Source organism: Asparagus officinalis, chromosome 5 (genome assembly GCF_001876935.1).
Source record: "Asparagus officinalis chromosome 5, Aspof.V1, whole genome shotgun sequence".
NCBI lineage: Eukaryota > Viridiplantae > Streptophyta > Magnoliopsida > Asparagales > Asparagaceae > Asparagus > Asparagus officinalis.
Genome location: NC_033798.1, coordinates 62,062,727 through 62,077,746, shown reverse-complemented (window position 1 = coordinate 62,077,746; position 15,020 = coordinate 62,062,727). Strand labels below are relative to the sequence as shown.

Below are 15,020 nucleotides of genomic sequence, written 5' to 3'. Positions count from 1 at the left end.
AAATGGTGCTTCTGCAAGTGACTCCCTTTTCATCATCTGCTAGAACACATATAAGGATGTCATGCTAATAATTTGATTTTTCTTTTTCCCACTTTTATCTCATTCTGTCATGATGTTTCCTCCTGTCGCTGTTGAGGCTTGGAGCTCAACTGATGGCGTAGGCATGAGTTATTCTTGGAGATGCGCTTCTAAAAGTGAATATTTGATCGATTTTGCATTATTGCAAAGAGTAGGATTCGAGTAGAGTTTCCTTGAGGTGTTTGTTAGATATACTAGAGTGGGATGGTTGCCATGGTTAGGTATTTTCACTGTTCTTTCTGTTTGGAGCTCTGGAAGTGAAACCTTAGTAAACCCTATACATTGAGGATCATCGGATGATTTTAACCTGCAAGGGTTATTAATAGTTTATCTAAGATAGTGAGATATTTGGCCGTAGTGTTACAGTGTTCCGTTCCTTCTCCTAATTCCTGGCACGTCTCTCTCTGACACGGACTTTACTTAGGTTTTAGCATTTTGTTGAGAAATCATAGTTCAAGTAGCATGAGATTTTAGGCTTATTTTTTATAGTATTGAAGTATTCTTAAGTGAATTTTTTGAAGAGTATACTTCTAAGTGCAAATCACAAAGCGCAAAACATGGTTTCAGTCGATCAAGGTTTTGGTCCGTAGGCTGTACAGACATTGCTTCCTACACTTTGGTAGCTGACAAATAAGGCTTTGTGCTAGGTCCTCGAAGTACTATTTTAGTAGTTATGGGGAGTGTTCCATGTGCACAGCTATGAATTTTGTATAGTTGTCTGCTGAAATATAATTATCAATTTATCTGAACTTAAAATTTTGCTGATATGGTTAGGTACTTGCTTTCTTTTATGAGATGCAATTACTACCTTCCATATGCAAGAGCATGAATTAGGTAGTCTTTTATGAAGAAACCTATTACCTACTTAATTTAATACATGTGATTCTCCTGCAAATGGAATGGGCTTCTGTTGTAGCATGTATTATCTATTTCTATGTATGGTGTTTAGGAGACTATAAGTCAGGTACAATGGACTAATCTGAAATACTCAACTTCACCGAGGAGATATTTTCTTGTTGCTGATTTAATTTTATGGCTGTGTACTTTCTCTAGTTTTTAAGACGGAGTTTGTTTTGACAAGATATTTAGTCAATGCTTGAAAAACTTTCTTTCTAAAGATTTAATTTGGTCTATCCTTTCTTTGTCTCTATATTTCTTTACCACAACCCCTTCTATATTTTTTTTGTCTCTATATTTCTTTCTAAAGATTTACTTTGGTATATCATCTTTCTCTAATTCTGTTTCACTGAAAGCTCCTCAATTTCTGGAGAGGAATTCCAACTTCTTTCTTCAAAAATGAAATAAATTGTTGGCTAATCTAGTATACTCATATCTGCTATAATTAGATTGTCGGCTAGTCTAGGATACTCATATCTGCTATAATTAGATTGTCGGCTAGTCTAGGATACTCATATCTGCTCTTGTATATTTCTTGCATGTCACCCTCAGTTTTGTTTATTGAATATCTTTTTTATGTTAAAAGACACATGTTCTTTGTTTCTCGCCTATTTGTCATCTTTCTGTTTAGCTGAAAGCCTGAAAACACTTCAATCTCTGTAAAAGAAATTCAAACTTTTTCCAGAAAAGATTATCGGCTAGTTTGGCAGACTTAAATTTTTCCTTCAATATAGCTGGCTTCTGTCAGTTTCCTCTATAAATGTCTACACTAGTATCTTTAGCGTAGATGTATCTCCTTCAGAAATTCTTGGAAGTAATAGGCTTTAAATCTCAAATTACACTATTGTTGTGACCATATGGGTGTGCTGTTTTTGCGAACTTTTCGAGCCTACTATTCACTATGTTGTGAATTCAGTTATCCTATGTCAACTCTCTATGAATTATTACGTTCTGTTATCAGCTTTATTCACACTGCGAAATTCATTAAGGACATGCCTTATATGGATATTAGACTTCAGCTGATTCATGCTGTTTGTACATCTGACAATAAGCATATTTAGGTTATCACAGCCTATAATGATTACTCGTAAAGCGTCTGTCGTTGGTGCACAATGTCAGTACATTGTTTTTATTTTGATGCAGTAGCATTTGAGTGCTCTATTTGGTCAAGGTTTCAGTTTCTATCAGAAAACTAGTGATTTTCTTAATCTCCTTGAGCGAAGCAATTTTTCTACAATATTTGAAATTGAAGGTTTGCGAGGATGGGTGGGATCTTATTGGGCATGGTGAGGATGTCATAATGTCCTGTTCCAAAGCGTTTACTGTAGTTATGTATATCATGTAGCTGAAGCAGTTTGTTTCAGTTCTGATAGTTCTCGGGTGTGATAGCTGCATTAGCCGGTTCAATCCTACTTTTAGATCATTATCTATATTCCTTTTGAGCTTAGGAAGAAATGTGAAATGAGAATGGAAACTAGATCTGATTCACTTTTATAACTAATGAGGACAAGAGGTAGGCCTTAAGAGAGTTCGAAAGCAATTAAAAAAATGATAATAGTGAAATAATGGAGGAGCTAACCCCTAATATAACTGAATGGAGAATAGGATCCCTTAATATAACCGAATGGAGAGTGAAAATCATATCAGTCGGCCCTGTATGGTGCAGGGTGTTCGGCGCCAAGTGTTACAGTAGGAGGGCCAATTTGGTAAATTCACTGCCCCCTGTTTGCCACAAATGAACCTAGTACCGTGCGGGGTTATGATAGAATTCCCACTCCTGAATGGAAGAATAAGAGTTACGTTTGGGATAATCGTTGGCGTTGCTGCTGCTGTTAATACTATCTTGAGCACCTTTTAGGATGCAGGAATTCTCATCTATTGTACTTACCTTGTTATTGAATCCTATATACTGCAGCAATCAATTAAATACACGTTGATCAGGATCTGTGTTCTTTTTCTTTTTCTTTTTTCAGTTAACGTTTTTGGCAAATATTCGTTCCAACATACTGGTTCAAACATTTGTGTCCAAATATTCGTTTTACGCACTCGACCACAATGGGAAGAAAGACTGGTCAGTGCCAGAAAACTATGACCATCGTGCTTGCCTTCTTTTATAACTTGCGAATGTTTTGGGCACGGCGCACCAATTGCCAGGTTCGATTGCAGTTGATAAAATTAGATGACGTTGTGGGCTATGTGAGCTTGGGGTACCCATTCGGGCTAACAGCATCCATCCTTTTCGGGCGACATCATGAAGCCATTTTAAAGTCGACGAAGCCAAAGCTCTTTGTCATGGGGACAAAAGATGTGTTCACCAGCGTAAAACAGTTTAAGAACAAGCTCAAATCTGCATCTGGCCGTGTTGAAACCCATCTCCTTGAAGGAACGACTCACTTTCAAATGGAAGGGCCTGCTTATGATGCCAAAATGGCTGATCTTATTACCACTTTCGTTCAATCATTGCAAGGATAGAAAAAAAAGGCTGCTATCAATGTTACATTTCCTCTAATGTTTGTCTCTATATGTTGTACCGATACAAATTTAACATTTCCTTGGTTGCGCAAGTCTGTTTGTTTACAACAATTGAATTCTACACACGCACTATCTGTTGACTGAATAATTTTACAGATGTATACTTAATGGGGATTGTAGTACGCTCAAAACCCCTCTAATATCCTGAACATGCTAAACCAAAAAGTACAATGGAGATCTATAGCGCGACAAGGTTCGTCTAGAAATTGTAGTTAAAATGTGACGATCAATGAAATATTGGTATTCCATAGCCGTCACCGACTTGCTAGTAACCACCAGCAACCATTTGATCCTGATAGTTAGCTCCATGTTGATTCCACTGCCGATGTTCCCCTTCTGCTTCATGGAAAAGATTGGATTAACAAAAATCATTTAAGCAATTGCAAAAACCATCTTCAATGTCCGAATAACTAACAATCTATGGAGTTCAGCAAAAGGTCAATCTTTCTTTCCTTGGATAGTCTCTAGGGCCTTTGGATTAAAGAAAGACTCAAGACTAAATTTCACTATTTCGACAATTAATCATTGCTAACAGACTTTAGAAAAACACTAACAGTCAATTAGCAGTCGCTTCTTAGCATGGTTATCTGCCGAATACGACCCACCATCGGTTAGGAGAAATTGTCATTTCATTGAGAGAATGCAGCAACTCCAGAAGGAGGTGGGCCTTGGATTTATATATAATTGCAAATGTCTAATGATACAGAGTCCGCACAAATATTTAGGAAACATTATAGAGGCAGAAATGAACAAAGCAGGCCTATGTGTATTTACCACTTTCGCCATCAGACGCATCATTAAGCCTGGCAATTGCATCAATAAGTGCCTGCTCATGCTCCTAGGAGGGTAGGGGGAAAAGTTTCAAAGCTGGGCACAAAAACTTAGACATTTCATGGAATGACAGGAAAGGAATTAATCGTACTTTGAGTGTCTTCTTTGCGTTCTCAACTTCATGAGGATCAGGATGACTTGCAGCAAATACCTTCTCCACCTGCATACAATAATAAAATAGTGAATCTGATACGTTTAAATGAAGCATAAGAAAACTGTCAATTTAACAGGTTGACAACTCTCCAGGTGCAGCACACAACCAGCTGGTATCCACAGGTCCCAATCTATCTTCTAAATAATTGTCTACTACAATATTCTCTGTTCTCCTTATACCAACATCCAATATTTCTTTTCTGTGGTGAAGCCATGAAAGATGTTCATTAGACTAACAGCCCTAGGGTACAAAATAATAAGCTCTAGTATTTTAATCACATTAACCTGCGGGTGGAGGGAGGGCTAAATTGGTCTTAAATTTAAGCTATCAAGCGAGACATACCTCTGTTATTAGAGTTTCTGTGTGGAGTATCTCAATGTCGTCAGAATTCTTCTTCACGAGGCCATTCATTGGAGCCAAATCTTTATTGGATTGACTCTTCAGGGAACCTCTAACCCTTCCTGCACCTGGAACGGCGCCACTTTGGCCCAAAGGCTTCTTTATCCCAGCACCTGAGCGCCAAGATATACCAGGATCTTCACCTTCCCATCGAATATCTTCAGGGGAAATCTGATAGCACAAGGAGAAGTTATTAGACAACGAGTCCCAACACTACATGTTAGCCTTTTTTTAGTCGGCCCAAACGAGCATCTAATATTCTGCACCACTATACCATCAAACTATTTCGAACTATATAGTAATAAAAGCAGCACAGTTCATTATCAGAATTAGCATATAGGTATGTTAAATTCAGGAACATGCCGATGCTGAGCTGGACGCTACATGGACAGAGTTGAAGGTAGGAAGGATGCAGACTTTAGTTGACGTGTTTTGAAAGATAACTGATAACTGTGTCAAACGGCTTCAGAAAGTGTTAGTGGAGGCTCATTGAAAAACTACTATGCATATATGCATATCACCTTTGTACTTGTCACTGTATCCTCAATGGTGTCATTTCACCAAAAACTAGAACTCCAATTTAAAAGCAAGCTAGTCGTCATGAAAGTAATCTTCATCTAACAACTCCGTCTTTCATAACCACCTTAACGTCTTGAGAGAAATTTTCAATAAAAATAACATTAACAAACAATCCACAAATGTGTATGTATTCAGGATGACAGGTCGAAGTAATCCCAGAGGGGTAAGAAAGAAAACTGACTGTCAGGAAATGATAATGAAGCTATTGTTATTTTCTCAATACACATTTCCCTCTTGTTTTTATCCATGTGGGGTCAAGTGATTCTTAAGGGACATTTGCAAAAGTTTCACCACTAGGGTTTGCACAGTTCTGTGCTTTTGGATGGCAAATTGACATGTAAGATCCTTAGTAGGCGGCCCAGATTGTTGGACATCTATACCAACTTCCAGCCAGTTCACATCACATCTTACCGCGAGGATTTCTATCATCTTGTAGAAATTGAGAATGATGCCAATGCTATCCAAATACCAGTTCATGAAGTTACTGACAACAAAGCTTCCAGTTTGGATAGGCAAGTTTATTCATGACAAAACACTCAGCTTAGTACTAGTATATTACCTGGGTAAGTAAATTAATGAGTGAGAATAGTCAGGCTACAGTATAAAAATTAAAACACTACATATAGTCAATAAACATGAAAGGATCAATTGTTGGCAAGGTTAGTGAGGTCAAGGAAATTGGTGGATCACAAATAAGTAAATAACTTTTTGTGCTCACTAAACTGTACCTCTAGCTTCTTGTGGTTTTTACTTTAAGGCACTCAAAGAAGTTAAATCAATCACATGCTACCTCAGGATTTTCGTACTTTTAACATTCAAAAAATATTAATTAATTTAATTTAATAGTTTGTAATATGAGATAGACTTGGCATTCCAGAAGGATTTAAAGCCTAACCTTTTTCATTCAAATTCGACCTTAGGACATTCCAAAAAATCTGCTCAGATGAAGGTACCATTTAAATCATTTAATTAAAAAAAGTTAAAATGTTTTTTTTTGCCAATACAAGAACTACGGACGCACCAAGTGAATGGTAAAAACTAACTATTAGCTAGATTCGTTACAAATTTATAATATGACTATTGTATTGTGGTATACTCTCACATACAGACACTTCATCACTAACTTTTGTACGGTTCACATTCTAGACACTACAACTAAGCAACTTAGCAACAAGCTACTTAGTCCTTCTCTTTTGTGGCTACTTGATGCAGGAGCAAGAAAAAAATTTCTAAATCTTGGTTTTAGTCTTTTGGACACTACAAATCATGCAGATCAGTTTTTCAGCTTAGGTCTTTAAATTGGATATGCTATCACTGAATTTGAAGAGAGAGTATTGGTCCCAAACTTTCCAGAAGTAATCAACTCCATCTCATGAGATATTTATTATACATAGGCAACTTATTTAGTCAAACAAATAATAATGGGAACTAACATCATTAGATGGCAGCAAGATTGCAATATTGTATTAAACTAAGTGTTTTACCCACTATAAGAGGCAAATTAAATACTGTCGCAGGACACCATACAATTGTGTGATCAATCACCCACCTTCTTATTCTCTTTTGTGATTCACTAACACTAGCTTGGTTATGGACTCAAAAGGCTCTGCTGACCTGGCTCAACAATTTGTGATATTGACCTATCATTCAGAATAACTTCTGATAATATTCTTCTTCCAAGAAACCTACTAAAATATACTAATTAATTTGAGGATTAATTTGAGGTGATGCATAATGATTTTGGATATATTCTTCTTGCAAGAAACCTAATTAGCATCCCTCTTCACTAAAATCTAGTCAACCTGACTTGAGGTGCATTCAAATGGATATGATGAATCTAGAAGCTAATTGCTTCACATCCATTGCCTTTCTGTAAATAGGGACTCAAAATGCGCACATGCGTGTGTGTGAACATTAGTAAATATATGGTAAATTCGTAATAGAGGTTTAGGTCTACATTCAGGAGCCAAAACTGAAGAGTTACAATTGTATATGTTTTATCACCCTTAGAAATCAGCAGAAATGATTTGCATCAATTTACAAAATAAATCTAGCTCATTATGTTTCACTAAAAATAACAACATAATTATGAAGTGGCCATGGAGGGAGACAATGGAGTAGAAAAGGAAGTAAATTTGATATGCTATTCTATCACCTAGTATTCTCTGCATCAATGCAGCAAGTCAGATAAAACTGAACAAATTTGGGTACATGCAAAACAGACAAGAAAAAGAACCAAATTTATAACTGCACTGTCCAAAATAATTGATTGACAAACATTGTGAATGAAGGGAATGAAAAGCAAAATGTACTAATTTGTATATGGAAAAGATAGAATTACGTCACCTCTTTGAGATTGACCCATTCCCATGTCTCGTTCGTCGTGTTGATGTCGTAAACAAGAGCATGACGACCCTGACAATGATTGAAGTGGTACAATAGGGTAGATACCAAGCTCAGATTTATGGTACTTATTCAAAACATGACAACACATACCTCAAGTGCATTGTAGTCAGTGATAACAGCCTCATAGAAGTTATTGTCTTCTGGCCATCTGGTCCATACTTTCCTCCCAATGAGTGGATTGTATACTGGGGCTGCAGCAGGTTCTGTAGAAGCAAGTGCAACGGAAGAATTTCTATTAGTCACCTGTCCCTTTCCACTTGGTCCAAGAGAAGGGATCTGCAAGGACTTCATTGTTGATACACCTGTCAATGTCTGACCCTTTGGGTCATGAAGAAAGCGAGAGGAAGATATAAAATGAAGGGAGAAACGGGAAGTGAAGGATCCAAAAACAATCAAACATAAAAGTTCTGTATCACTGACATACAGATTTAGACTTCTTTCCCTTGGAACCTAACGGAGCTCCTCTTGTTGCCACAGAAGATGATGGTGCAGTAACTGTTTGTGTGTGCATCACAGAGGCGGGCGCATCAAGAGATAGAGAAGGAATTGACTGGGATGTCTTTTGCCTCTTCCGAGAGGCTGAAATAGTGGGGCTAGGTATGGAATCATGAGCATGCTGAGCATTATTTAGCAATCCAGATTGCGGACCACCTCCCTGCCGCCACTCCCTAATGATATATATTCCCAACAATTAGACGAGAAGAAGCACAGAAACTTAATAGACACAATTTTGTTCTAGCGGACCTTATTCTCCTTATGATATCATCTGCATTAACTCTAGTTAACAATTCTCTATGTTCCTTGTCAGATACTCTCAGCTCTTTCCTAAGTTCTGTTATTAGACTTTCCTTCTCCTGCAGAGATTTATTTTGACAGGATCCAACAGTATATCAATATTGACAGGAATCTAAAAAACCAAAGCAACAGCGAAAATTTTAAATTTAGGTAATTATATGCAAATGAATACCCAAGTAATTGCATCAGATTGTGCTTTAAATGCCCTAAGAACTGAACTGTAAGCTTCTTGTTCAAGCCAATGTATTTGGGTCTCCATATCATTCTGTCCAATGGGATATGGAAGAGCACCACCAGCTGATCTTCCATTCCCTGTAATACGTCCTCCTCTTGTATCCCTGTTCTGATGTGATGGTGGAAGATCATCATCGGTTTCTGCAATCGCAACTCAAGGACAAACCAGTAAGAACGTGTTCTATAGATTTCAAAGAACGAGAAGGGACTAACAATGTACAGAAAGTACAGTTAACATGATCTCGATTCTGAGGATAGAGGATATTATATTATGAAAATAGTAGGTGATTCCATATTCAAAGGTGATTCCTTTGTGGTGTATCTACAATTTGTACTTTTTCGTGTGTGTGATATAAGGATATCAGTTCATAACAATGTGATAGCAAGGGATGCAATAAAAAGTTTGGATCAAGCCCGTGCTGAACCTACTTAGCCCATGAGCAGCACAATCATTCTTCGCAGGATGTTACCACATCAGCCCCATGGTATGTTGTCATTTCAAGCCTCAAACCAGACTAATTATTCATGTGAAAACACAGAGTTCAAATAGTCATTCATCTAACCAAGTATCCATATCATGAAGACACAGTTACAGTAGAAGGGCACACAAAGAAATAGATACTATACAGTGAATGGAATATCAAAATAGGAAGGTGGTCCACTTATCTTGTTGACTGGCATTCAAGTGTTATTTTCTCCAATTAAACATAAGTCTTTGAATATTGTTAGCCACTGTTGTTTGAAGTTCTAATATGTATGTACCTAAGGAACTTGTTTAAGCATCCACAAAAAGCTTTTAGCTTAAATATATCCATGAGTGCAGAGAAGTGAATAAAAAGCAAAATATAATGGTTAAGAATAGAATTACACAGAAAAGACGTGATAATACTGTTCAAACCAAGCAAAACCTGTCAGCATGTGTAGGGATATACCCCTTGATCTATGAACTGACCTTGCCAAAGTATAAATACATGACAAGAATGAGAGAGATATAGATCAGGCCGGCCGGCCCATTACTAGCCTGAAACCAGAGTAGAACCCAACACATCAGAGTGTTAAATTGCACAGGTGGAGGATCATGCAAGGGCAAGTCAATTAGGAATGTCAATGTACCAAGTATAGCTATCAGATGTTATTAGATAACTAGAATTGCAGGTTCCGAGGTGTGAAGGGGGAGAGAAGAGATGTCATAATTGGGGTTTTGAATAAGACGACCTTTGCATTTTTGATTTTTCTCTTTTTTCTATTTAAAAAGTAAAATAAGAGGTGTTAAGCTTTTTTTTTATCATTCTGGGGTCGAGCTATTTTTTCCGCAGGACCTCCCCTACAGTATCGTACCGCAGTAGAGTTTAACCACCAAGTTCGGGATGGATTGGTGTGGTTCCTCTACGCCTAGGACACCAGAATATCGAATCATGAACGAAGAAAGGCATGAGAGAAAAGCATATTGGCTAGTGATTGTGAGACCCCAATTCTTGACTGGAAGGGACACCAAAGGCCTCTTCCCTCCCTTGGATAGATAGGGAAGGGCAGAGGCCTTTGGTTTTTCATGTTGTCAAACAGTTGAACAATGAAAATAGATGGCGAGTGCCGCCCCCGATAGAATGAGTCAGGTCGTTTAGGACAAGGTTAACAAAGGGTTGGAAAAGTGAATAGGAACAAAAGAAAGCCTTTAGTAAATTATAACAGGAATTCTAGATAATCTGTCAGCTGTAACTCCTAAGCTCTTGTGTTGGCACAAAAAGCATGATTAAATGACATCAATAGCATAACAGAAATTGCAATTTTATGGGATGAGGTCAGCTGTATGGTGTTTACCTACGTTAAAGGGCTGTTCGGTTTGCTGCAAAAATAGATTGTAGCAAATGTTGCAGCAACTAATGTTGCAGGATATCAACTTCAACTTTGATGTTTGGATATATGCAATTACATTGTAGGAAACGTATTTCCAAATGCAAGTTTTAGTGTTTGGTTGAATAACTATTAGGCGAAAGCTACAAAATTTTGCCATATTCGGAAACCTCCGTGTAGATAGTTTTCCTATTTGGATTCAGAAAGATTTTTTTGATGAGGTTGAATAATTTTTATTTTTTAATTTTACGCATGCAGCTTTTCCTCCTACCAAATTGGTTATAACATTTATTGCAAGTTTTTTCTATATAATAATGCAAGTTTATTTACCTTTTGTAATTACAAAGTTATAAACCAAACAATGTATTTATAAATCTCGGTTGCTCTATTTATATTTGCAACTCTGTTTCCCCAACAAAACCGCCCTTAAAAGGTATAATGATTGATTAATATGTCATCTTCATTTGCACTATTCTAATAAACGGATTATGCGTCCGGTTGCTTGCTCAATTACTCCAATGTGGGCTGAAACTTATTAGGTTTCAGGTAAAGAGCTCCATTATGCAGTTGTCCACTTATGCAAGCGCCTTTTAGTTATGCGCCTACATAAAAAATTTAGGGTCTTTTCCTAAAAACAACCTTATATTTAAGGGCAAGTTACACAAACCACCTTATATTTTCAATTTATACTTAAACCACCAATCAAGATAATTTGTCTTCCATCAACAACCTGACCTCACTTTGCTATTAAAATTTAAAATTCCCTAAAATCCCAACAATAACTACACTTAATCTCTTGTAAAGGCATGTGATCTCTCTTGTTATTCTTTGCAAGCTTGCACACTAGATTGGGTGAGGTATTGTGGGAATTTCTGGACACTTTTAGCAGCAAAGTAGGGTCAGGAAGTTGATTAGAAGAAAAACTATGTAAATGGGCTAGATATAAATTGAAAATATAAGATGATTTGTGTAACTTGACCCTAAATATAAGGCAGTTTTCAGAGGAAAAACTCAAAATTTTATGCGGGTCCTTTATTTTTTAAAACACTTTGGGATAAAACCCACTAAAGTCATATCCGACTCGCTTAACCTCTTTAAACAAAAAAACTCTAGTCCTAAACTCCTCCCTAAACCTGATCTCCCCCCCCCCTCTAATCATTCCCAAAACCACAACATTTGAGTGGTTGTGCATCTTCTCAACCCTCACCTACCATCGTCAACGCTTGTGGATGATCTTCAACATTCTCCGACTCTTCACGAAGTTCTCAGACGAAGTCTTTTCCCCACGAAGTTCTCAGACGAAGTCTTTTCCCCACGAAGATCTCAGACGAAGCTTTTTTCCCTAACAAAGCAATTAATGATTTGTTTCCAGCTCATGAACTTTTAGCTTTAGATCAAGTGTTTAATTTAACGACTTTTATTCGAGTACCTAGTTAAATATCATGTATGGATTGACCTTTTAAGTAGTTATCTAGTTATTAATTGTTCAATTGCATGTTTGTTAGTCTTTTTCTTAGTATATTTTCTATTTTTAAAATTTTCATATATTTTAATATATGATAAACAATAAATATATGTTAAAAATTCAAAAATATATAATTCCGCATAATCCAATTAATCGACGCATAATTTGATTATTCTTTACTCGTTCTCCGACCGCACAATAATAAAACCGTGTTTTTGAACATTGATCACCTGCACAGCTAGAGCTGACATTGTCATAAAATCCCCTTAAAGCTCTGCCTGTTTTAGCCAAAGCAACTTGCTAACGCTCCGTTACAAGGGTTCTACCATAAAGCCCCTAAGAAAGAAGATTTAAAGGTTTGAAGCTCCACTTAGAGGCTTCACACCAACTTTAATAAGTTTTTTTGTAGGTCTGAGTAGGACAAATTCCGTGTGCCCTTTATTCAATGCGCTAACTTCCATTTCACTTAAATGGCTACCCTCTAGTTTCCACCTTTGTCACTTCTGTATAATCCTAATAATAGTCAATGAAATGGTGTAACAAACTTCTTAGCTTTAATCACATTTAAAGTTATAAAAGTTATAAAATGTTGTGTTTTTTCATGAGAACCACCTTAAATATAGGTGAAATCGATACAATCCACCTTTATTTATTTATTTTATACAAACCACCTTATATATGTGTTATCCCCTTAATGTCACACTTTTGGGTAATTTCTGTGTTAAAAATATGAAATTACTATAATACCCCTCAGTCTAACCAAATAACAAAAAGAGAGGAGGAGAGGGGGGAAGGGAGTTGATCGGGTGGATAGAATGAGAGGAGGGAAGGAGGTTGGCGCTTGCGGTGAGATTAGAGAGAGGAGGAGGAGGAGGGAAGGAGGAGGAAGATGAGGAGAAGAAGGAAGAAGTGAGAAAAGTGGGAATGGAGGAGGTGAAAGGAAATAGGAGGTGAAGGGGGGGGAGAGGAGGAGGAAGAAGAGGAGATTGAGAGGAGAATGAAGGAATGAGGTGGGGGGAGGGGAAGAGGGGAGGTAGAGGGATGGAGGGAACGAGGAAGATGAAGAAGACGGAGGTAAAATGGGTATTTAAAAAATGGGCTAAATAGTGACGGAGACATGACATTGAGAGGATAACACATATATAAGGTAGTTTGTAAAAAAATATATTAAAGGTGGTTTGTATCAATTTCACCTATATTTAAGGTGGCTCCCATGAAAAAACCCTTAAATGCTTGATTCATCGTCTTCAGAAGAGCCAAGTGTACTTACTGCTTATGAACTCAAAAAAGAAAGAAAAGAACTTCAATCTTCTTCACTTCAAAATTGGTTTTTAGTCTAAAATAACAGTCCACAATTAGGCATCTCGTATTTTAGTCACATGTTTACATTTTCTATGACATCTATTCTAGATACATCATAAGTCCTTGTATAGTTTTCATATCTTTCTTCACTATTTAATTCTTGCATAAATTACTAGTTACCCTATAGAGTAATAGAACTAGCAAAACGTGATATGCTAATTGTTGTCTTAGTCTCTGAATTACCTTTACTGGACCTCATGTTAATGACAAATTTATAATCTGTCTTAAGATGCTTTGGTACATATTTAATTATTGACTTCTTCATATCATCTTCTTTTTACAATTTTCTGATTCTAATTTTTATATAAAAATACAATTGGTGCTTCTTATTGTTAAAGCCTACCAAAACCCTAACACTTGTCCTTCCCTGCTCCGCTTCACTTCAATAATCATGAAAACGAGAAACATCAAGGCATAATATGCCTAAGCCAAATAATTGATTAGATGTCCCTCGCTACTTTGCAATTAAAAGAAGAATATGAGGAAACAAAAAACACAGTTCGAACTAAGACAGATAAATAAAAAATAATTGAGAAGCGAGAAGAGATCATAATTGAATAATGCGTGCACATTGTATTGAAATAGCATGAATATTCATTGATTTTGCCAAACAGTTGAAAACAAGAGACATCAGCTTGATGATAACAAAACTGTTGAATATCATGTCTCCACGATATTATTTTGATAATAACAATTTATACTATATGTGTTATACAAATACACTAACATTTATATGCAGATTTCAATATCAAATATGAACAAGTGCAAAATGAGTTTTAGACATTATGAAGTAAAGAAGATGAAGAACATACACGTCAATGTAATTGTTTTTATATTTTTTCTTTACTTAGAAGTATTGTACAAGCCTTGATCACTCACACATACACACACATAGAAATTAGAACACACTAACACATGCTTAGTGTGTTGGTTAACTATAGAAATCTCCTATGTTAACCATTAGAGTTTATAGTTAATAATTGAGTGTCAAAACATTTAATTCATTTTATTTTTAACCCTTAGTAGTCCACCAATTAGAATAGTAATCGACTACTCCAGCCTATGACAGAAATATAAGTTTCTGTCAGTTTACAGTATAGTCGACTAATTAGAATAGTAGTCGACTACTCAAGCTTAAGACTGAAATATAAGTTTATGTTAATTTACAATGTAGTCGACTAATCGACTTTATAGTCGACTACTGTAGGCGAAATATGTTTTTCAAGTTTCTGTCAAATTCCTGTCTGATTACAGTATAGTCGACTAGACCATTATAGTCGACTACTAAGAAATTTTCTGACTTCAGAGTATGTTTGGACTCAGTGTAGTCGACTACTATGACTTGTAGTCGACGACAGATACAGTTTTTCCAGAATTCAGAATTTGAATTAGTGACAATTTTTAGCCGTTTTTATAAACGTTTTTAAAGTTTAAAAT

The 15,020-nt window shown here is 36.4% G+C and overlaps 2 protein-coding genes across 3 annotated transcripts in view; one reads left to right on the top strand and one right to left on the bottom strand.

Moving 5' to 3' along the window:
- LOC109841916 overlaps positions 1 to 3,595 on the top strand; it is a 4,464-nt gene extending 869 nt beyond the window's left edge. Inside the window, exons 3-5 of the mRNA XM_020410839.1 lie at positions 1,937 to 2,006; positions 2,122 to 2,261; positions 2,958 to 3,595. Of these exons, the coding sequence (XP_020266428.1) occupies positions 1,937 to 2,006; positions 2,122 to 2,261; positions 2,958 to 3,447 (700 nt within the window). The 3' untranslated portion in view covers positions 3,448 to 3,595. The remainder of the gene's footprint in view (positions 1 to 1,936; positions 2,007 to 2,121; positions 2,262 to 2,957) is intronic.
- LOC109843565 (protein EMSY-LIKE 3-like) overlaps positions 3,470 to 15,020 on the bottom strand; it is a 27,201-nt gene continuing 15,650 nt past the window's right edge. The window contains exons 2-10 of one of the 2 annotated variants that reach the window (XM_020412506.1): positions 8,844 to 9,046; positions 8,621 to 8,730; positions 8,301 to 8,544; positions 7,967 to 8,194; positions 7,817 to 7,885; positions 4,835 to 5,062; positions 4,430 to 4,498; positions 4,282 to 4,345; positions 3,504 to 3,843 (exon numbers count right to left, since the gene is read on the bottom strand). In XM_020412506.1, the coding sequence (XP_020268095.1) occupies positions 3,773 to 3,843; positions 4,282 to 4,345; positions 4,430 to 4,498; positions 4,835 to 5,062; positions 7,817 to 7,885; positions 7,967 to 8,194; positions 8,301 to 8,544; positions 8,621 to 8,730; positions 8,844 to 9,046 (1,286 nt within the window). In that variant the 3' untranslated portion in view covers positions 3,504 to 3,772. Of the gene's footprint in view, positions 3,844 to 4,281; positions 4,346 to 4,429; positions 4,499 to 4,834; positions 5,063 to 7,816; positions 7,886 to 7,966; positions 8,195 to 8,300; positions 8,545 to 8,620; positions 8,731 to 8,843; positions 9,047 to 15,020 lie in introns of both variants that reach the window. The other variant, XM_020412505.1, reaches the window with a different exon arrangement.